Source organism: Maylandia zebra, linkage group LG18, assembly GCF_041146795.1.
Source record: "Maylandia zebra isolate NMK-2024a linkage group LG18, Mzebra_GT3a, whole genome shotgun sequence".
In the NCBI taxonomy this organism is placed as follows: domain Eukaryota; kingdom Metazoa; phylum Chordata; class Actinopteri; order Cichliformes; family Cichlidae; genus Maylandia; species Maylandia zebra.
Window position 1 is genome coordinate 37,698,896 of NC_135184.1, and position 22,175 is coordinate 37,721,070.

General features: G+C 43.2%; 1 protein-coding gene across 2 annotated transcripts in view; it reads right to left on the reverse strand.

The window, feature by feature from the left end:
* Positions 1–21,833, reverse strand: part of LOC101470302 (sickle tail protein homolog) — a 95,350-nt gene extending 73,517 nt beyond the window's left edge. The window contains exon 1 of one of the 2 annotated variants that reach the window (XM_076876449.1): positions 21,160–21,833. In XM_076876449.1, coding sequence (XP_076732564.1) covers positions 21,160–21,409 — 250 coding nt within the window. In that variant the 5' untranslated portion in view covers positions 21,410–21,833. The remainder of the gene's footprint in view (positions 1–21,159) is intronic. The other variant, XM_076876451.1, reaches the window with a different exon arrangement.
* Positions 21,834–22,175: the final 342 nt, after the last annotated feature.

Sequence of the window (22,175 nt, forward strand, 5' to 3'; positions counted from 1 at the left end):
TTCCCATATTTCTCTCGTTTTTTGTCACTGACTTACCTGTCTCCACAGGAAAATCAGTAATCTCTTCTGTACTTGACAGATTCTCTAAGGCAGCACACTTCATTGGCCTGGACAAACGCCCCACAGCCACAGAAACAGTGAAGCTTGTGGTATATCACATCTTCAAACCTCATGGAATCACCTCGGAGATCACCTCGGACAGAGGCCCCCAGTTCACCTCATAGGTTTAGAAATCTTTCTGTTCTAGGGGCCCAAGTCAACCTCAGCTCCAGTTACCACCCAAAGACCAACAGCCAGACAGAACGGCTGAATCAGGAGTTGGAATCCACTCTCCACTGTGTCATCACTCACAACCTGTCCACCTGTACCTCAAATCTCCCGTCGGTAGAGTAGGCGCACAATGCACACACCTCATCATCCGCCGGTCTCTATTTGAAGCGTCACTCAGCTTGCTTCCAAAGGAGGAGGCTGACATCACAAATCCTTCACTCCAGCACCACCTCCGGGACTGGCGCAACGTTTCGGTCAGAACTCTGGAAGCCTTGCATAAAGCTGTCAACCACCAGCACCACTACTCGGATCAGCTTTGGGCACCAGCACCCCAGTACACCCCTGGAAAGAAGGTATGGCTATTCCTCTCAAGTCAAACTCCCGTAAACTGAACCATGGTGCAAGATGGTTCATTGGGCCCTATGATATCGACACCATCATCTCTGCCACAGTTCTGGGTCACTTTGACCTAGCATTTTCAGTTTCTTGTATTTTGGTATTTTTCTGTATTACGGTTTATTTTCAGATTCTTTAGTTGTCCTGTTTTGAATATGATAGTCCTACGTTTCAGTGTTATTCTGAGTTTGTTCTTAGGTTTAGTTCAGTGCCTGTCATGTTTCCTGTTTTACTTTGAAGGTCTGTGTCTCATATTAGTGTGTCCGGTGTTACTCTCCGATGTGTTGTCATTATGTTTTATTCGAGTCAGCTGTGTCCTCATGTGTCGCCACTTCTCCTGATCACCTCATGTGTATTTCTGTGTTTGCTCAATTATCTTAGTTTTTCCCAGTGTAGGTTTTCAGTTAGCTCTTACCCATGTTTGCTTCCATTTGAGTAGTATTCATGTCAGCCACAATAAAGGCTCGTTTTTGGTTTGTAACTGAAGTTCAGTCTCCTCGCCTCTGTCTGCTCCTGGGTCCACTCACTCACTTCACTCGGTCTGCCCCACGCCTCGACCGTAAAAATCTCACCATCCGCTGTCAAACTCAAACTCCCTACATCTCTAAAGATTCATCCCGTGTATCACAGGTTATGCCAGTACTCAGCCCATTACTTTCTTTTCTTTGTGCTACAGCTCTCTGGTCATGAAACTGCTCCACTCCTCAGTTAAGCTTAGACATCAGATCATACTTCCAGCATTTGCCACCCAGCTTCACGCGCCGTCTCCCGGAATGGGGTTTCAATATCGCACCTACCTGCCCTCTTGTTACTACTCCTCACAGGATCCCTTGGAACTCAGGTCAGCCCTCATCGCGGACCGTCACCCCCCCACCCCCCCAAAGCATCACAGACTCTTCCTTCAAACTAAGCCATTCACACTTCACTCCTGGATAAGTAGTTAACAGTTCCCCGCTACCCACCTCTCCTCTGTTCACAGTTCACTGCATTAGACCATTACACCCTTGCCATGTCTAGTCACCAAGCCACGAGTCCCTTGTTGAATTTACTCTTGCATTCACGTTCTGTAAATAAAGCTTGTGTGTCTGCTGTGTCTGCATCGGGCTCTGCCTTTGAGTCCACCATCACATACAGGCGCCTTTTGACAGATGCTAAAAATACTCCATGTATATTTTAAAGACTTCACAAAGCCTGCAGCTATTAACCGCTGCTCCTCTGCTCCTCTTTGTAGTTTTCACAGTTTGCTGAGATGAAACAATATCTTTTACTTGTACATGTAACTTCCCCCCAGTATCTTCACTGTAACTTGATTGCATGACTTTAATAAGCTTTGGCATTACACAGGCCAAGGATTGTTAGTGGAGTTTAAATGTCACTGATTCAGCCCTAACTCCAACCTACTCCCATAGCTGCTGAGAATGATGCCATCAGTATAGATGTGTGGCATTTCCATCCACTCCTCACATCTACAGGCTCCGACATACACACATATTGTGTCGGATCGGTAGTCCATTGTGGCCGACCTGCCCGTTGTGCTCGTGTGTGCTGTTTTTTGTTAGTGTCTCCTTGTGTTTTTGTTTTTCTCTCGCTCCTGGATGTTTTGGTCGCCGATGCAACTTCTCAATCTGGAAGTGTCCAGTGCTGGAGGTAGCCGGACCTGCCGCTCGTCACCCCTCATCAGCTGTGCTGACTGAGTCAGAAGAGCAACCTATTTAGCAGTGCAGCCAGGCTCCAGTTAACGCTGGATCATTGAGTTAATCCTCATCAGTACGGCTGTGATTAATCATGTCTGAACCTCGCTTATTGTTTATCTGTCAACGTGTGTGTGTTTTTGTTGTCAGGAATTGGGAGCAAAGAGTGTCTTTCACGAGAGCAGATTCACGGGAGAAGTACGAGAGAGGAGCCACGGGTCGGAGCACGGTAAAGGATTGTAAAACAAAACAGAACCAACAACGACAGCACAGCTGATTTACAACACAGGTGAAACATAAGAAACACTCTGATTCTGACTGTACTCACTGTTACTTATAAATACTTCGTACAGGTATACCTATTTATCTTCATGTTTCGATGGAAAATATTACAATTATATAATTATAATTTATATAATATATAATTTCAAAATGAACTGTTTTCTGTTTACCAGTTTTCTTCATTATGATTTCAGCTATCCCATGACAACTGTAAGTAATCTTGATCAGACTTTCAGGTAGCACAGAAGGAGACTGGCAGGTTAAAACAATGTCAGCTGACAACCATAACAGTTCAGTGCACTAGCATGAGGATATATGTTTATTCAGGAGTGTTTATACACTCCTCAAAAATTATAGGAACAGTTTTTATTAGAGTATATCATCAAGTCATTTACACTTGTGGGATGTTAATGTGGTCAGTTAAGTAGCTGGGGGGATTGTTAATCACTAATCAGCTGCTTTGGTGTTAATGAAATTAACAACAGGTGCACTAGAGGGGGGAAATAAGACAGCCCCCTCCACTCCCCCAAACAGGAAAGGCTTTACATATGGAGTACACTGATATTTTTCCCTTCTGGTCTTTTCTGACTGTACTTTTGCATTTGGCTCAGTGTCACTATTGGTAGCTTGGCCTGGACACTCCAGAAGTTGCACAGTGGTCCAACTCCTCCAAGGTGGCACATCAACATGTGCCATTGCCAGAAGGTTTGCTGTGTCTTCCAGAACAGTCTCAACACCATAGAGGAGAGATAGGAGATAGGAGGTTCCTCAAGAAGAGCTGGACAGGATCATAGAAGGTCCTTAACCTATCTGCAGGACTGGTCTCGGCTCCTTTGTGAAGGAGGAACAGGATGAGCACTGACAGATCCCTACAAAATGACCTTCTGCATGCCACTGGTGTGAATGTCTGACCAAAAATGTGTTTTCAAAGTGCTCCTTTAGTATTTTTGAGCAGTGTACATTGCTGCTTCATAGTTCAAATATGAAATTGTCATATTTCAAACAGCTCTATAGTCTGTCCTGTATTAGGAGAAATATGCAAATTAACCAGCGCACATTAACGCATCACATCTACACATTGTAGGTTACATTAAAACACGTATTAGTGTGTGTATTGTGTCATCAAGTATGTTTTATAAGTTTTTAGAAGTGGTAGAAATGGAAACTTATGTTTAAAATATTTCAATGTTTATTTTGTCTTTTACCTTGTCATGAGTTACCACAGTAAACCAACTCGTAAATCTCCAGTTAAATAGTAAAAATCACAGTTTATCACAGTTATTGCAGTCCTTTCAAGGATTTCAAGGACTGCAATAGCTTCCATGTAGAAATATACAACTAAATATCTTGTTTAATAACTTTGATCCCTGGCTGCTCTAGTTTGCATGTCAAATATCCTTGGGCAAGATTCTATTTTTTGTTGCTTGTATGGCCAAAAATCGTTGAATAATAATGGACACCAGTACTTAACGAGCATAAGTTTTAAATTCACCCATTTCTTGTAGTGTACAGATACAGAGTATATTTACGTCATCTTCTTGACATTTAAACTTGTCCTGGAGCATTGTCTGAAATAAGGACATTTTTTCTGGTTAGATGGAAAATCATTTTCTAACATAGCTGGAAGGATTTGTTTTTTTTATTGTGAGTGGACAAAAACATTTTCTTTAAATGTAAACACTATGATACCTGAACTTTCTTTGTGTAAAAACTAAAAATGAAACTAACACATTCATATGTGATCAAGTTTGGATTTGTCACCTTGCTCAGTTTTCTTAATATAATAGCACTACAAAATAAAAACACACGCACAACATCGTATATCAGCTTCACACATGCAGTTTAAACAAAAGTAAAAATTCTGTTAATCAGCAGTATTGATCTACAGTGCTATGAAAAAGCATTCGTCTCTGTCCTGATTCCTTGTTTTTTCACATTTTTATCATGCTTGAATGTTTCAGTATACCAAACAAATTTTATTATTAGACAAAAATAATCAGAGTAAATACAAAATGCAGATTTGATTGAAATGGTTATTTCATTAATTAAGCTATCTCAAAGTACCTGGCACCTACCGCTGACATATCTATAAGTCTGGAATGTTCTAATGAATCTAATGCTTTGGGACTACAGCAAACCATAGTGACAGCCACTATCCCACAAATAGAAGAAAATTTTAAATAGTGATGAACCTAGGAGTGTCCAGCCTACCAAAATTGCTCCAAGACAACACCAATGTCTCATCCAGGAGATCTCCAAAGAAGCCATAACCAAGAAGAATTGCAGGTTTCACTTGCCTCAGTTAGGTTCAGAGTTCATGATTCAACAGCATGAAAAAGAATGGGCAACAATGGCATCCATGGGAAACCACGAAGGCAAAAAACCACTCCTGACCAAAAAGAACATAAGGGCTTTTCCTATATTTGCCAACATCATCTTGGTGATCTCCAAGAAAATATTTTGTGTACCGAGGAGACAACCTTTTGGAAGGTTTGCATTACATCTGGTGTAAAACAACACAGCATTTCATATAAAGGTTATAATACTAACAATCAAACATGGTGGTGGTTGTATGACAGTCTGATGCTGTTTTGCTGCTTCAGGACCTTAATGAATTGCCATAAATAACAGAACTGGGAATTCAGCTCTCTACCAGAAGATCCTGTAGAAGAATGTCTGCACATTACGTCCTGACACCCAAGCATGCGTAGGTTATTCAGCAGCACAATGATCTAAAACCAGCAAATAGACTAAATGGTTCAAAAATGCACAGGCATGACCTTAAATAGCTCATTCATGCTTGAAACCCTACCAAAATGGCTCAATTAAAACAATTCAGCCATGAATACTGGGCAAAAAATTCCTCCGCAGTGATGTGAAAGATTTACCAGTTATCACAAATGGTTTGTTGCCACCCTTGCTGCCAAAGGTGGCACAACTAGGTCTTAGGTTTAGGTTTATTTTCTCACACAGGGTTAAGCAGGTTTGGATAGCTTATATCCCATAATAAATTAAGTCATCATTTAAAAACTACATTTTGTGGTAACTAATGTTGTCTTTGTCCAATATTAAATTAGTGTGATGATCCAAAACATATAAAATATGCCAAAATATGCAAATATGTACATACATTGGGGTTTCTCATAGTGGACGAGAGCCTTTATTCCCTGTGCCTTCGGGTCAGGGAACCAGCCTTCTTGGAGTACCTGGGTGGGGTGCTTGAGGGTGCTCTGCCTGGGGACACTGTTGTCCTACTGGGAGACTTCAGTGCTCATGTGGGCAACGACAGTGAGACCTTGAGGGGCATGATTGGGAGGAACGGCCTCCCGGATCTGTTCTGGTCACTGACATATGTTCTGGTCACTCAGGAAAAGAGAGAGACTGAGCTGTTAACTGATCACCACCTGGTGGTGAGTTGGATCAGGTGGCAGGGGAGGATGCTGGACAGACCTGGTGTACCTAACCGTATAGTGAGGGTGCACTGGGAATGCCTGGCAGAGGCCACAACAGCATTCTGAGGGAGACTGGGGACTGGTCCAAACCATGTTCAGCACCTCCGTTGCCCTGAGCGGCTGCAAGGTGGTTGGTGTCTGTCATGGTGGTAACCCCTGAACCAAACGGTGGACACCAGAGGTGAAGGGAGCCACCAGGCTGAAGAAGGAATCCTATCGGGCTTGATTAGCCTGTGAGACTTTGGAGGGAGCTAATAGGTATTGACGGGACAAGCGGAACACAGCTTGGGCAGATGCTGAGTCAAAAACTGGAGTGTGGGAGGAGTTCAGAGACGCCATGGAAAAAGACTTTCAGACTGCCTCGAAGAGATTCTAGCAAATCATCAGGCAACTCAGGACTGTGTATAGTGCAGGTGGAACGCTGACTTCAACTGAGAAAATTGTCAGGTGGTGGAAGGAATACTACAAGGACGTCCTTAATCCCACCAAAATGTCTTCCAAGGAGGGATCAGAGTCTAGGGTCAAGGGGGATGACTGGCCAATCTCTGGAGGCAGTTAAACAATTCCTTGGTGGCATAACCTCTGGGGTACATAATAATAATGTTAATGTATACTGCTGATAGATGAGAGGCATCTGGAATGCTGTATGCCAGGAGGGAACGAGACTTCGATTCACTGAACCACACCAGGATCTACAGCAAAGACTTTGGAATGCCAGTCAGAGTGGAAAAGTGTAGTCGGATGGTAACAAAGAGAAGGATGGTAGTCAGAACAGAGGGAATTACATACCAGAAGGCAACAATTGCATACAATGTGGATAGCTATGAAGAGGCCGCTAGGAAAGCTGCACCAATTACCTACAGACAGTCCTAGTCCTGAGGGGTCAGCTGAATGGGAAGAACAAGATCTGAATGCTACATCCTTCCTGATATCAGATAAAGGAGGAAATAGAAGCCACTGAGATCAAAACCAGAAAACTCCTTAACATGCAGGGAGGGTTTCAAACAAAGTCCAGCACGCTGAAATTCTACACTAATTGTAGAAGGAGGCTGAGGACTGGTAAGTATCAGATCCACAATCCAGGGTGAAATGATAAAGATCCATGAGTACATCAGGAATATAGCCAGAAAGCACAGAGGCACTAATCATGGCAGAAGAAGCTCTAAGCCCAAGATCGATAGAAGGTAGGGTCTACCACACCAGGCACGACCCCATGTGCAGGCTGTGCAAAGATGACCCTGGGTCAATCCAGCACATAACAGGAGTGTGCAAGATGCTAATAGGCAGGGCATGCATGAAATGCTTACAGGAATATCATCAGGAAGAAGGAACACAAGAAGCTCAAGAAATACCAATGACTGAAAGAGAAACTCGAGAAGATGTGGAGGATAAAGGCAACAGTGGTCTCCCATAATCAGAACACTGACCATGCAGTGACCCCCAAACTACTTGAGTGGCTCCAAGATGACATTATTTACACGGTGGAGATTCTCCTCAACCTGTGGCTGGATCACCCTCTGAAGGAGCTTCGCTGCGCAGTTGAAAGCCGGCTACAGCGGCTCTTTTCCAGCCTTCCATGGCTACTGGGATTGCTTCCTCCGATTGCACAGGACTTCATCTTTAACACACCAAACCTTCATCCAGCCACTACTGCTTCGCTGCCCGGCCTGCCGGAGGATGTTCTGTCCGGCCCGTTGGTCCAGCCTTCGAAAAGGAAGTGGCACTCACGCCGTCGATGCCCCTCGCTGTCAGTGCCCCTCGCTGTCGATGCCCCTCGCCACAGTCAGACCCCGGGATTTCAGATCGGCTGGCTGTGGTGAGTAAAAAGGACAATTTTTCTGTTTCGGACTTAAATCCCACACGGCTTGCCCCGTAAATCGTGACAGTTTTGCATTTTTTTAAATGTTTGAATGAAAAATGTTATATACACTGATGTTGGTCCACTCTTCGAGTACTTTCATCTAACACAATGAGAAAAACACAGTGAAGTGGAAAGGGAGTTTTTTCAATTTTACTCAAACAAGTCTGACTTTTAGACCATCAGGATGAAGGATTTTAAAATGACGGCTTATATATCCTTTCAAAACAAGTCAACATTCAGTAATATCTTATCAATAATAACAACTTATGATACAAGCTGCTCTACTGGGAAAGTGCGTGCATGTGTTTGGTTGGACATGCAGTTACTTAGCTCAATGACTGGAGAAAACTGTGACAACCCATGATCTTTAAGAACCATAGACTCAGATTACACCATCAGCATGAAGAGACATTTACGTTGTACTTTATACAGGACAAACAGCTTGTGCTGTTGGGAAGCAGTGATCTTTTATGTAGAAAACCCCACCTCATTCCCACCCCAGCTCTGATTTTCCTTGCATTTGATCAATGCCATCTGACTCTCAGTGAATTAAAAGCATTTTGTATACAAGCCTTATATTCAGAGCTTCAAATATAATTGAACAAATCAGAACTCAGAAATAAACTGGTCAAAATTACCGTGTTAATGCAAATGAATCTGCCATCACAGTCAATGCGATTAAAAATTTTAATGCAATTAATGCATCTGAAGTGCAGAATAACTCAAAATCCCTGAATTTTTTCTGTCAACGCATTTCGGGCAGTTTGTTCAAGTAGAGTTACCATTGCACATGTGCAAATGGGCAATTGATCTGGTAGTGATGGGCAGCTGCACCAATCATTTCAATATGGAAGATGATAAACGCACATTGGCCCTTGATGGGAAATTTGAGTATTGAAAAAATAACAAGATGGAACAGTTGACCGACATAAAGTATTATGCACATTGTGCAAGAAGGAATTTTCTTTTCACTGAAGCACTTCCAGCTTAAAATATCACATTGACGTATGCTGCTAGCACTTTGGCCAATGCGTCACCCAGCTTGTGACAAACCACTCACGGAGCATCGGGGACTCAGTAAGGCTACGTCGGAAATATTGACAGACACAATTGAGAAGTGCATTACAACAAACTGCAGACCTATTAATATCGTTGCGCCTACATAGCTTTGGTTCCTCGTTTAAAGTGCCTCCCCAAGAGTGGCAGAGAGAGTGGATAAATGTATCCAGAGTTTTTTGTTAACATGGACGCGCAAGATGTTCAATAAACATGTTAAGTGCGTATATTTTCCCTTTTTTCTCAAGTATGTTTGGTCATGCAAAATGAAATGCAATTAATATAGAATAAAAAATTAATGATATTTAATCATGATTAATCAAAATTAATCCACTGTAACCGATTAAATATTTTAATTATTTGACAGCACTAATATATATTATATAGTATAGAATGTATGTATGTATACTGTTCTAGTATACAGGGTTTTTTTTTTAAAGTTGTATTTCACAGGAGAGAACCTGTGCTAAAAGATTGAAAACTATTCAAAGTCTCTTTGAATTTAAGCATACATTCTTTGTGTTTATTCTGCATTTATTTCATTATATTGCATAAATGTCTGTTACAAGGTTAAATATAACATTGAAAAATGTAATTGCAACCAGGCTATTGATCAAGTAATTGCAATTAATCGCGATTAATTACAGAAAATTGTGAGATTCATTAGTCAATTTTTTAATCTATTGACAGCACTAAAATAAACAAATTATTTTTCAGATCCAAATCTCTGGAACCCTTAGATTTCAACTTTTCCTTTTTAGGTTTTTAACAGCAACCGTCTTCAGGTGTTTGCTCATTAGTCTTTACCTTACAACATAAAGCACCTCGAGGCTGTTGTGAATTGGTTCTATGTAACTAAAACTTATTTGAATTGAATTGTTCTGTCTTTAGACAAAGCCATCCCACTGGGATGGGTGTAGCTCAGGAGGTAGAGCAGGTCATTTGCTAATTAGAAGGTTGGATGCCTGACTGCTCCAGTTTACATGCCAAATATCCTTGGCCAAGATACTAACTATCCCCACAAGCTGCATGTCTTTGGACGGTGGGAGGAAGCCAGAGTACCCGGAGTGAACCCACGCAAACACGGGGAGAACATGCAAACTCCACACAGAAAGACCCCGGCCTGATGGTGGAATTGAACTCAGGACCTTCTTGCTGTGCGGCAACGGTGCTAACCACCGTGCCACCGTGCTGCCCACCGTCCAAAGACATGCAGCTTGTGGGGATAGGTTAATTGGAAAATCCAAATTGCCATTAGGAGTGAATGTGAGCACGAATGGTTGTCTGTCCCTGTGTGTTGGCCCTGCGACAGACTGGCGACCTGTCCAGGGTGTACCCCGCCTCTTGCCCTATGACAGCTGGGATAGGCTCCAGCGCCCCCCGCGACCCTGAAAAGGATAAGCGGAAGCGAATGGATGGATGGATGGATGGAAGATACTAACTAGTGATGTGTCGGTCACGAACAAAAGCGAACGACAGGAGCCGGCTGTGTTTTTTCTCTCTCAGCCCCTCTCTCACACAACACGTGAGTCTTGGTGCTTGTGCTGAGCAGAGGGGGGAAGGGTGGTAGTTACACTTGCAGTAGTACACAAACAGAGCAGGAGTAAGAGAGAGAATGAGAGCCAGGGGCAACAACAAGAGACAACACATTAGAAAGGTATAGTAAAGAAAATCAGTGACATCAAGAAAAGAAGCTAAATCTGGAACCATTTCAATTTTACTGACAATACATAGGCAGAGTGTAGAGTCTGCAAGAAAACAGGCACCTGAGAACTGTCCACTCATCAGTGTAATGGGAAGATAAAACAGCTAGTTGAGTGTGATATTAATGAAGGTGCCAGCCAGTGTGTCCTGCAACTGTTGCTGCTGCTGCATCTACAGCATCTTGCAGTATATCACCACAACCACCTGGGACAAACAATGTAGCATGCTGCATCAGGCCAGTGATGTTCCTGGGCCTAGAGCACCGTTCGTCTGACATTCAATGCCAGATAAACAGTGGCCGAAAATGCACCACCAGTTCAGTCAATTTCAGCAGGAAGTCCAGTCGGAACGCTGGGAGCATCAGCCACTGTTGGGAGGTGCAGCAGGTGATGCTGGAATGCTCGTGAGCCCCACAAACAAACTGTTCAAAGTAGTGCACAGCTGCAGCCTGATGCCCAAAAAAAAGGGTACATGACAGGAAAACCCAGTTCAGTCTCTGTGATGGTGGGTAAGTCAGGGGGTGGGAATGGAAATAGAACTAAAGGCCCTAAGCAAAGTTTTCCAATCACTAGCAGTAACAATGTTAGACCATTTAAACTGAGACCATTTAAATGCCCTTTAGTATGTCATTCTTGTGGGCAGGCAGAGCTGTTAAAGCCTGCTAAATTGATAATTATCTGATACAGATGTTTACAAGGGTGGGTATTCCAAAAGAAATCCCGACAGACCAAGGATCAAACTTCACTTCCAACCTGTTGAAGGAAATCTATAAATCTTGGGAACTTACTGGAGCCAAAACAAGTCTCTACCATACGCTAACTGATGCACTTCATGAGAGGTTTAACAAAACCCTGAAATCAATGTTGAGGAAGTTTGTAAAAAAAAAGCTCAGGAAAAGACAATGTCAGAGGTCCACTGGACATACACGAGGAGGTTTGGGAGGGGGCCAGATCTGAAGTGCTCTTCCCTCTCTTATGGGTTGAAAATAAGGGTTTGAACAGTTTCAGGAACTTGATGCATTCTCAATCAACCAGGTAAGTAAATCGTAACGTTTTGAAAAACGCTACGTCCAGATGAACAGAATCAACTTTTGGAGTTTCAGTAACTGGCTCATAGGCTCATAGGATGTGATGGCTGCCTTTTTATCCATTTGTGGATGCACCTTCCTGCCTCTGTAATGAAGGTGTTTATATTTCCACAGTGTTTTTTCTAAAGGAAGGAAACCTTCCTCCAAACGGACAGAGCAGTGGAGCCGCCAAGGGAAAGCACACGATTAAAAAACTGTATAATTAAAATATAATTTATTATATTTAAATAGTTAAAAAATGTAAAATGAATTAAAACAACCCTGGCCAAGGGGTAACACAATACAAATCAATAAAACACAACATTAAAAGTCCAGTGGCATCCGGCACGGTATAAAAGTCACAAAGAACTAAAGAAATCCAGCGAAGTGGTGTAAAAAGGAAACCCAGCGGAGTCCTCGCCTTCCTCCCCGCATTCCGCGTCCCGGTACGCTGGAGAAAGGGAGGGAGCGGCAGTCACTATTCTTTTCAGGCAGTTTTCATTCGTAAAAAGGGGATAAGTCGAAGACTTACCCCGGGTGGGCAGAGCTCTCAACTCCGCCCGCCGCTTCTTTAAAACTGCAAATCAGCACCAGCTCTCCCGCAGTGCACAGGCTGGGCTCTTGTTGCTACTGCCGTCCGACTGTTCGCTCCGCGTCCCTAGTCGCTGGTGCTGTATCGTCCTTTCCTGGAACGCCAAGCTCCAACCGTCTTATGTGTCACTCTTTTCGTGCCGCTCTCAAACCTCATGTCAGGCCTCATGTGTCACGCCATGTGTCACGCCTCTGTGACTTCACCCTGAAGCCTCACGTCAGGCCTCTCAGGCCTCATCTCTTAAGCCTCCGTGTCACTCCAGGCTCTCGTGGGTTCCCGTGACACTCATGGGTGCCTTCATGCTTCGGTCCTCTCTTGCCTCTCGGTCGACTCCTTCCTGTGGTCTGGCAGGCCCTCTTATTGGCCTCTCTGGGATCTCTCGCAGGTGTGATCAGTTTATTATCAGGTAGGGGTGGAGTCTTTCCAGGACAAGTCACCAAATAAATACCATTAAAACATGCAGTAAAACTCATAAAAATAACCCAATGTACAATATTAAAACATTAAAAAGATAAAACACAACAAAAACATGCACAGTAAAAAAACTTAGATAACTTGTCCCTTTCCACCCCGTGACACCTCTTTGTGGTACCACAAATATTGCGCCTCCCTCCATCAAACCGCATATTTCTTATCTCTGAAAATAGCTTGTGTCAGGGTCCTGGGTCTCCTGATCCAGTGTTTTCAGTTCTTTGTGATTTTTGTATTATGTAAAGTTCATTTATGATTTATTCTATGGTTCCTAGGTTTTGATCCCTTGCCCCTCATGTTTCTCTGTGCCCTCTGTTCTGTGTTTAGTCTTCTACCCTGCTGGAGGGTCTGATGGGCCGCTTTAGCCGCCGCCTGTCTTCGCTGGAGGGTCTGAGGGATTCATCCGGCCTGCAATATCACTATCTGCAGCTGCCACGCTGCCGTCTGGTCCTGCGGTTGCCACGTCACTTCCTCGTCCACGTCTAGCATGGCTGGCTTTTCCACAGTCATCTCCTCAGCATCACTGGCCACTTTCCAGGCCGCTGGCTGGATGCCCTGGCCATCGTGGAAGGCCTCCAGAACGGTTTCCACGTTGCCGCCGTTGCTTCCCGCACGGTCGGCCTCCAGAACTGCCCTGTCGCCCCTGTTGCCGTCCGCACGGTCGGACTCCTGTGTTTCCGTCCTCCAGGTCGGCCCCCTGAATTATTTATGAACTGCTCCCTGCAGGCACTGTTTTTTGTGGACGTTTTGTTTTTGGACTTCTCTCCCTCTCTCTCTCCAGGCTGTCTCTTTGTACTTCCTGTGTTACGTTTAAGGTTCACGTCTTGGTGTCAGCGTTTTCAGTTTTGTGTCCTCCCCGTCCTGTCAACTGTAATTGTCCTCAGCTGTGTTCCCTGTGTGCTTTCACTTCCCTCATTACCTTCTGTGTATTTATGTCAGTTCCCCTCAGTTCCATGTTGCGTCGTCCCTCATGCTGTGTGTTTCCCAGTGTCTTCTCGTGTGCATTAGTTCTATCAGTTTCCCAGTTTAGTTTAGTTTAGTATCCTTTTCCCCTGCCCGCCAATACAGCTGTGGTTTTTTGAGTTTATTCCTTGTGTCAGTGAGTTTGCGTTTGGGTCCAATCCCTGCACATAGCCGTAACATGACAGCTTGAGCCTAGCCCCCTTCTTTGGACAGGAGCTGCTGCTGTTCCTGGGCCTAGAGCAAATCCTCCCATAATAACTTTCTCAATTTCTGTAGCTTTGCTCTCAGGTCCAGAACATAATACATTTTATTTTTCCCTGGGCTTGAGCGTTATAAGCAGTTTTCTTTAATAATGTCCAGTATGCTCTGCGGCTTGCTACTGATCAATAACTCAAAGGGAGAAGACCCCGTGGAGGCCTGTGGCACTTCACCAGCCTGTCAGTCTGAGGTTGGCAGATGCTGGTCCAAAGACATTTAATGCCCAGTAATTCATACAGGTCCTTTAGTGTGCAAGACATGAAGGCTGTGCCCTCATGCACTGAAAACAAAAGCAGCAATCTCTATTGCGTTCATTCTCATGAATGAACATACGAATCATGGTCTTATTCAGCTTCCAAACATATTTAATGCCCAGTAATTTCTACAGTTTAAGTGTGGGAGACATGAACAATGTGCTCTGGTCAATCAGTAACACTTACGGGATGCTTACTGAAAGATGAGATGACCTGAAACAGCACCACACTTTTCGCAGAAATGGTGCACACCAACACTACTTTGGGATATCGTGTTGCATGCTCCACCAGAACTAATACAAAGAAATGCGCTCCTGTGAAATGGCACAATGAGCTCCATTCCAATGCACTCAAAGACGACCTCTGGGGCTAGGGGGATCATCGGCGATGATGGGCGGTTCCTGCAGCCGGTTGAGTTGTTGCTGCTCCACTGACGCCTGCTCCCAATACATAAACAATTTTGCCAGTTCCAGTACTGACTGTGTCGATCATGGGTCCATTGTCCCACAACTGGGTTTTGGCATGACTGTGACATCGCCGTTGAATTCCTGATGAAGGTTCTCAGGGCCTTGTTGATTGTATACAGTTCTATAGCTCTAGTTCTTCCAGTAGGTGTTTTGCCCCTGTGGTATTCCTGCCAATTCATTTCTGTGCCTCTCCCATGTGCCCTGCCATGTGACTGTTTATGCCAGTAGATAAGCAGCAGCATGCTGGATCATTTGAAACATAACAGTAAATGTAACATAAACTGCATTACAATATTTAAGACGAGTGATCACAAATATATGTAAATCTCTCTCTGTTGTGAAAAGAGATCGAAGGTTTGACTTTAGATAGCTGCCTAAGCTGAACAAAAGATATTTCCCTTCGCCATACTTATTTGCTTTGTCCTTTTTAGGCACTGGTTCAATTTTCACCCCAAAGTTGTTCCATCTGCTTTGACACAGGATGTGAGAGGCTCCAAGTCCAGGCCCCAAATACAATGACCTCTGTTTTGCTATCACTAAAGACTAATGAAATCAGAGCCAGAAATGTTCTGATACCCTTAAATCCTTCTAACATAGGCCTGAGGGGGTTAGGGTGAGTGTGTTTCAGTGGTAAGTACGGTAATGCACTGTTGGAGGAAGCCGGAGTACCTAGAGAGAACTCACACAAGCATAGGGAGAAACATGCTAACGCCACACAGAAAGGCCCCGGTCACATAGTGAAATCAAGACTTTTGCTATGAGGCAACACTGCTAACCACAAAGCTACCTTGCTGCCCATCAATGTAATTGTGGGTCTTTAAAAAAATGCTTGTACTTACTGAATAATAAAGTAGATTATATCTTTTCTTTCTGTGCTTTTTTTTTTTTTTTCAATTTTATTTGATCGGTTGCATCTGTAGCATAGTGTTGAGCCAACACAATTTTCCCTTACAGCAAAGACAAAAATGAGCCAGGACAGGGTCAGTGACTGTTTCAAAGCAGTAGCACAATATGAAGCGAAAGCCCTCTAGCCTTTTGGCAAAGCAGAGTCTCTGGTCTAGGTAATTATTTTCTATTAGTGTCAGTGTCATGTTTTTCTAATAACATTTATAGAGTGATAACATTATCAGAAGAAGAACATCTTTATTGTGTTACTATACTATTGTGCCAAAAATAAATACATAAATACAATAAATAACAAAATTTATCCTACGGCTTTCATTTGTTTTTTGTTTTTTTCCACATTTGATTCTATTTCAAGCAATGCCAAAGCAATGTTTTGGAGTTATTCTTGGGCCGCACTATGAATTCTTTAATAGGTTGGGCCACGAAAGATACACCGACCCATCCTTGAAATCCGGGGTGATGAAGGATGCATTTGAATTGGGACAGCCTTCGCTGCCTGGCTGTGATGTAATCAGCCTTCAAATGCAGCCTCGGAATTGGGACAAACACAAAGACTCACAAAAAAGACATGATAACTATGTGGCGGGGTGTGGTTTGTAGCTCAGCTGCAGGGGAGGAGTGGAGTAGGGCTGCCACGATTAGTCGACTAGTCACGATTACGTCGACTATTAAAATCGTTGACGACTGATTTAATAGTCGACGCGTCGTTTGAAGCTTTGTAAGATCCCAAAAGACGCAGGAATAAGTAGCAGGATTTAAGAGTGTAATAACGGACTGAAACAGGAGATGGCAGCACTGCATGTACAAGGATGCCAGCTGGCGTTAAACAACGAAGAAGAAGAAGCTGTGTCCGGTATGGTAGCTGTGTCCAAATTCAGGAACCGTGCGGCCCAGCTCAGTTTCCAACAATGGCGGCAGCTAGTTAGTTTTAATATTACTCTTATTATTCTTTCTGGGTCACAAAATAAACTTTTAACATATTTTCAGGCGAGAATGTAGCTGTGTAAACCTCAAATATCTGTTTGGTTTATCAAGACACAAATTTTCAAAAGTGCTCCGACGTTTTCGGAGACGTCTGTTACCCGCTAGCTCGATAGCGAGCCGGGGGCTAGGCTCACTAGAGCCGTGAGAACACCGGACTCCCAGCAAATCGTTTTCAAACCCACCGCCCTCTTTCGCTACTCAGGTTAAACATGATATATGAGTCACTTAGATAACTTAAAAATTTTATTGTTTGGCTTTTTTCAGTGTTTTATTTGTTCCTGAGTAAATCTGTTTGGCTGAGATTAAAGTTATAGTTTTTACACAGCTGAATAAACGTCAAGCAGACAGCTGATTATCAGAAGTGTGAGATGCTCGAGAATTTACTCCGGTGTCCTGTTATATTTTAGATAGCAAGGAGTTTATTAGACCTTACCGAAACAATCTGCAAATTTCATAAAAATGAACTATCATCTTGTCTTTATTTTTAGTTAGCACAGACCTTAAACACTTCAAGCTGTAAGCTAATGATAGTTATATAAGAGCAGATGCTGCTGGTGCAATAAGCTGTAGTTTTACGTCCAATGGATGATGATCTGATTAGTCGACTAATCGCAAAAATAATCGGTGACTAGTCGACTATCAAAATAATCATTTGTGGCAGCCCGAGAATGGAGCAACGGGTTCAAGGGTGTGGTGTCAGGGAAGCCTGGCCCACACATCTGTTTTCCATCACCCTGTCATGCCTCCCTACTTCAGTAGGATGTCGGGACCTGACAAGAAAGGTGTGGCACGGAACAAGGCACCTGCACAGGTGCAAACATAAACATTGCAAATAAAGCTTCCATGTACCATCAGTGCTTTGTGCCTTGGGTCCTTTATTCTCACAAACAAATTATGGCATTTTCCTGCAGACTTCTTCCACCCATGACAGATCCTCAAGGACAGTATCCTAAACCCAACTATTCTCTAGTTTGGGAACTTTAATGTCTCAGACCAAATGAACTTACAAGAGACAAAACAATTGTCTGTTCAGAAGTGGATATTAATGAATGGGCATCCACTACTAGCTACTCTGTTCTATGCACTTGAGCTTAAGTTGTTTATTTACTTTGTATCCCTATATATCACTAATTTAGAACCAGCAAACTTCTGCATGGTAAGGACATTACAGTGTCTTAGCTATCACACCATTAGACTTTCTCCCTAAGAACCCCCTAACATGAAGTGCTTTGGTGGCAGTGGGAAGGAAGAAACTCCCATTTACGAGGAAGAAACCTCCAGCAGAACCAGGCTCAGGGAGGGGTGGCCATCTGTCATGACTGGTTAGGAGTGAGTGGAAGAAGACAGGACAAAGACATGCTGTGGAAGACAGCCAGAGATTAATAATAACCAATAATTAAATGCAGAGAGATGTATAAACACATAGTGAGTAAAAAGGGTGAGGAAGAGGAAACACTCATTGCATCATCCCCCAGCGAGCTACACCTATTGCCTTAACTATATGCTTTGTCAAAAAGGAATGTTTCAAGCCTAATCTTAAAAGTAGAGAGGGTGTCTGTCTGGAAGCTGGTACTCTAGAAACCACAAACAAACCCACAGTCTGAGAGCAACGTGCTCTATCCGGGTGATACGGTAATATAAGGTCATTAAAATAAGATGGAACCTGATTATTCAAGACTTTCTTTGTGAGGAATAGGATTTTATCTTTGATTATGAATTAACATAAATTTTGATGGACAGGATTTCTAGGTGCAGCCAAGTGGTGGAGGGCTTTCACTTCGGTGGCCACAGAATCTCATCTCTGTTTGTCGTGGATGATGTGGTTCTGTTGGCTTCATCGGGTAATGGCGTCCAGCTCGCACTGGAACGGTTCACAGCCGAGTGTGAAGCAGCGGGAATGAGGATCAGCACCTCCAAATCCAAGGCCATGGTTCTCAGCCGGAAAAGGGTGGAGTTCCCACTCCAGGTCGGGGATGAGTTCCTGCCCCAAGTGGAGGAGTTCAAGTATCTCGGGGTCTTGTTCGCGAGTGATGGGAGAAGGGAGCCGGAGATCGACAGACGGATTGGTGCTGCGGCCGCAGTGATGTGGCTCAGAGTAGAGCCGCTGCTCCTCCACATCGAAAGGAGCCAGTTGAGGTGGCATCCTGGGCGCCTCCTGGGTGAGGTGTTCCAGGCATGTTCCACTGGGAGGAGGCCCCGGGGCAGACCTAGGACACGCTGGAGAGATTATATCTGTCGGCTGGCCTGGGAACGCCTTAGTGTTTCCCCGGATAAGCTAGAGGAGGTGGCTGGGGAGAGGGAGGTCTGGGCTTCTCTACTTAGGCTGCTGCCCTGGCAACCCGGCCCCGGATAAAGCGGAAGAAGATGGATGGATGGAATTAACATAGAGCCTATGAAGGGAAGCCAATACAGGAGAAATATGATCTTTCTCTCTAGTCCCTGTCAGGACTCTTGCTGCAGCATTTTGGATCAACTGAAGGCTTTTCAGGCAGTTTTTAGGACACCCTTAATATCCTTAATCCTTAATCCTTAATTCATAGTAATGAATTATAGTAGTCCCGCCTAGAAGTAAAAAATTGGACGAACTACTTTTTAACCTGTTTTTTTCACTCTCAGATAGTAAAGTAAGATTCTCTAGCTTCATGTAGAGCTTCTTTATAGAGTATTTTTCTAGGCTAAATGATGATCTTCTAAATTAGTGAGACACCATTTCCTCTCCAGCTTATGAGTTATCTGTTTTAAGGTGCGTGTTTGAGAGTTGTGTTAGGGAGTCAAGTACAAGAATTAAAAACAACAAGAACAAGATAACAAGATAATCAACCTTGGTGCGAGTAGTGTTCAGGTAGCTGCTCTGTACTGTGCTGGCACACGGCATTGAAGAAGATGACAGTGGATGAATTACATGTATATCCTTAAACTTACTTACTTACTTAGCACTTTCAGAAAGACATCTACTGTGATGAAATCTATTCTCTACTACTGTGTAATCAATTATTGTAAATGTAAATGTTATCAGGAAATGATCGGACAAAAGAGGTTTTCAGGAAAACTGCTCAGTTTCTATGCCACATGTCAGCACAAGATCCAGAGTGTTACTGAAGTGGGTTGGTTCTTTTTGCATTTTGAAAGAAACCAATTGAGTCTAATACTGATTAAATCTGTTTCGAGGCTGTCTTTTTTAGTATTTACATGGATGTTAAAATCACCTACAATAATTATTTTATCTGAGCTGAGCACTAAATCAGATAAAAAGTCTGAGAAATCAGTGTAGTGGTAGATTGCAACCACTGTTTGGATTTAAGGAAATAGGATTATTTTTTTTGAATAGCACTGAGGTAAAGTCTAACGTGGAGCAGCTTAAGTATATCAGGGTCTTGTTCACAAGACGAGTTCAGCCATCCAGGAGTCCCTCAGACTACAGCCAATACTCCTCCAGACGAAAGGAACGAGTTGAAATGGTTCGGGCATCTGAGACAGATCCCTCCTGGGCACCTCCTGAGTGAGGTGTTCCAGGCATGAGCTAATAGTAAATAGATAACTATAGTTATATCATCATTTTACAATGCAATTGCCAGAAAGGAGTGCAAAGAAATGAAGAGTGTAGTAAGAGGCTTGGAGTGATATGAAATATTTCACAAAATATATTTGATTTTTCATTCAGTATGACCTGTAATTAAGGCAATGAACACTGCAGCATGTTTACAGAGGTCAAGGAAAAAAAAGTGTTTTTTCAGTTACAGCTATTTACACATGAGTGAAATTATTAGAAACACGAAAATACATGTGTATGAGGGAGGCATGGGGAGAGATGAACATGCAAGGAGTAGATATATTGAAGGCAGATACGTGCGATTAGCCATCCAAAGCAACAGATACTGCACAAGAGAGTTGAAGAAGAGAGTGCAGACAGGATAGAACGGACCAGTGTCAGCGGGGATTTTGTGACAGATGGAGAGCAGCAAGAGTGAAAGGGAAGGTTCACGAGATGGTAAAGAGACCTGCTATGATGTATGGAGATGGTGGTACTGACAAAAAGACAGGAGGCTGAACTGGAGGTGGTGGTGGTGTAGGTGGAGTTGACGACGTTGAGATTTTTATTGAGAGTCACCGGAGTTGATAAAATTAGAAGTGAAATCAGAAAAGCTAGAGAGGCAAGGTTGAAATGATTTGGCCATACAACAGAGGGATGGTTGATATATTGGATGTTGAAAATAGAGTGCCAGGAAGACCTCAGAGGAGATTCATGGATGTAGTGAAAGAGGACATGTAGATGGTTGGTAAAATACATTATGGATAAAGTCACTGCGTTTTTCAATTTAAAACCAGTTTTGTGACAGCAGCTGTGCTGGAAGATTGTTTTTCTGTTTTCTACTTCTGAAATATATCTGGAGAATAACTTTTGTTACATTTTGTTATTAAAGCATTCAGTTAGATTAACAGAGGGAAGACTTCCTACCCTTGCTGGAGGTTATTCTTGTACACTTACTGAGCTTGTCCTCATGGGCTGAAGTTTGTGTCCTGCCATTTGACCTTTGCCCTAATCCAGATGAGGAAGTCTGGTTTTGACTTTGCACTGGAGTGGGTCTCTGGACCAGGTTGCTCTCACTGCCTGCCCTCATCAGCCTCTCTCCAATCCGCAGCATGCACGAGCGATTGAACTGCTGTTCTTTTCTTAAGCTGGGACTTCTAGAACCTGCTGATCCCGGTTGACCAAGATGGGTGGAGGACTTTGGCATCTTTGCTGCTGAGCAGAATATTAGTTCTATACTCCAGGGTTCGTCCTTTTCTTCTTCCAGAGTTTTGGCTTCTTCAAGTTTTGTCTTCAAAAAGTCATTTATGCTGTTTGAAAAAAAAAACTGAAGAAAGCTGCCACAGTCTCCTTCCTGTGTGTCCGTTTTTTTGTTTTTTTTTAGGGATTGAAAATGTTTTGGTTTTGTCAGGTTGTCTCTTTAGTTCATGTTATCCTCCACCTCTGTGGGCTTCTGTTTGTCCAGCTCCACTCCGCTGTTCTTCAATCTTGGATCAGTTTGAGTTTTCTTAATCCCTTTTCAGCTCTTGTTATCTGTGTACTGCAGATCTGTCCCTGTGTTAACAGTAGCAATCATTGTGAAAAGCTGTGGCTGCTCACAGAGTGTGAAGCCCTTTTTCTCTATAGTTTCCCCTCTGCTGCTGTCTCTCTGCCAGCACTGTGCTCTGTGTGTGAGCCTCAAGTCCTCGGGCATAGCACACTAGCTCTCTCGCTTTTCCTTTCTCTGTTTTACTCTCTCTCTCTGCCACTTTCTTCTCTGACCTATTCCCACTATGAATTCTGTTGTTTCCCTATTAAAATTTTTCAGCTTTCACTTCCTTCCACTGTCAGGACTCAGCCGTGTTTGCTGAATACTATGCTCTTCTCAAGACACTTTGCTCTTTTCACTTTCTAACAGACTGATGTATGTTGATATCTCAATTCCCACATTAACCAGACATTATTCCTTTTTGTTCATTTCAACACTTTTTCCA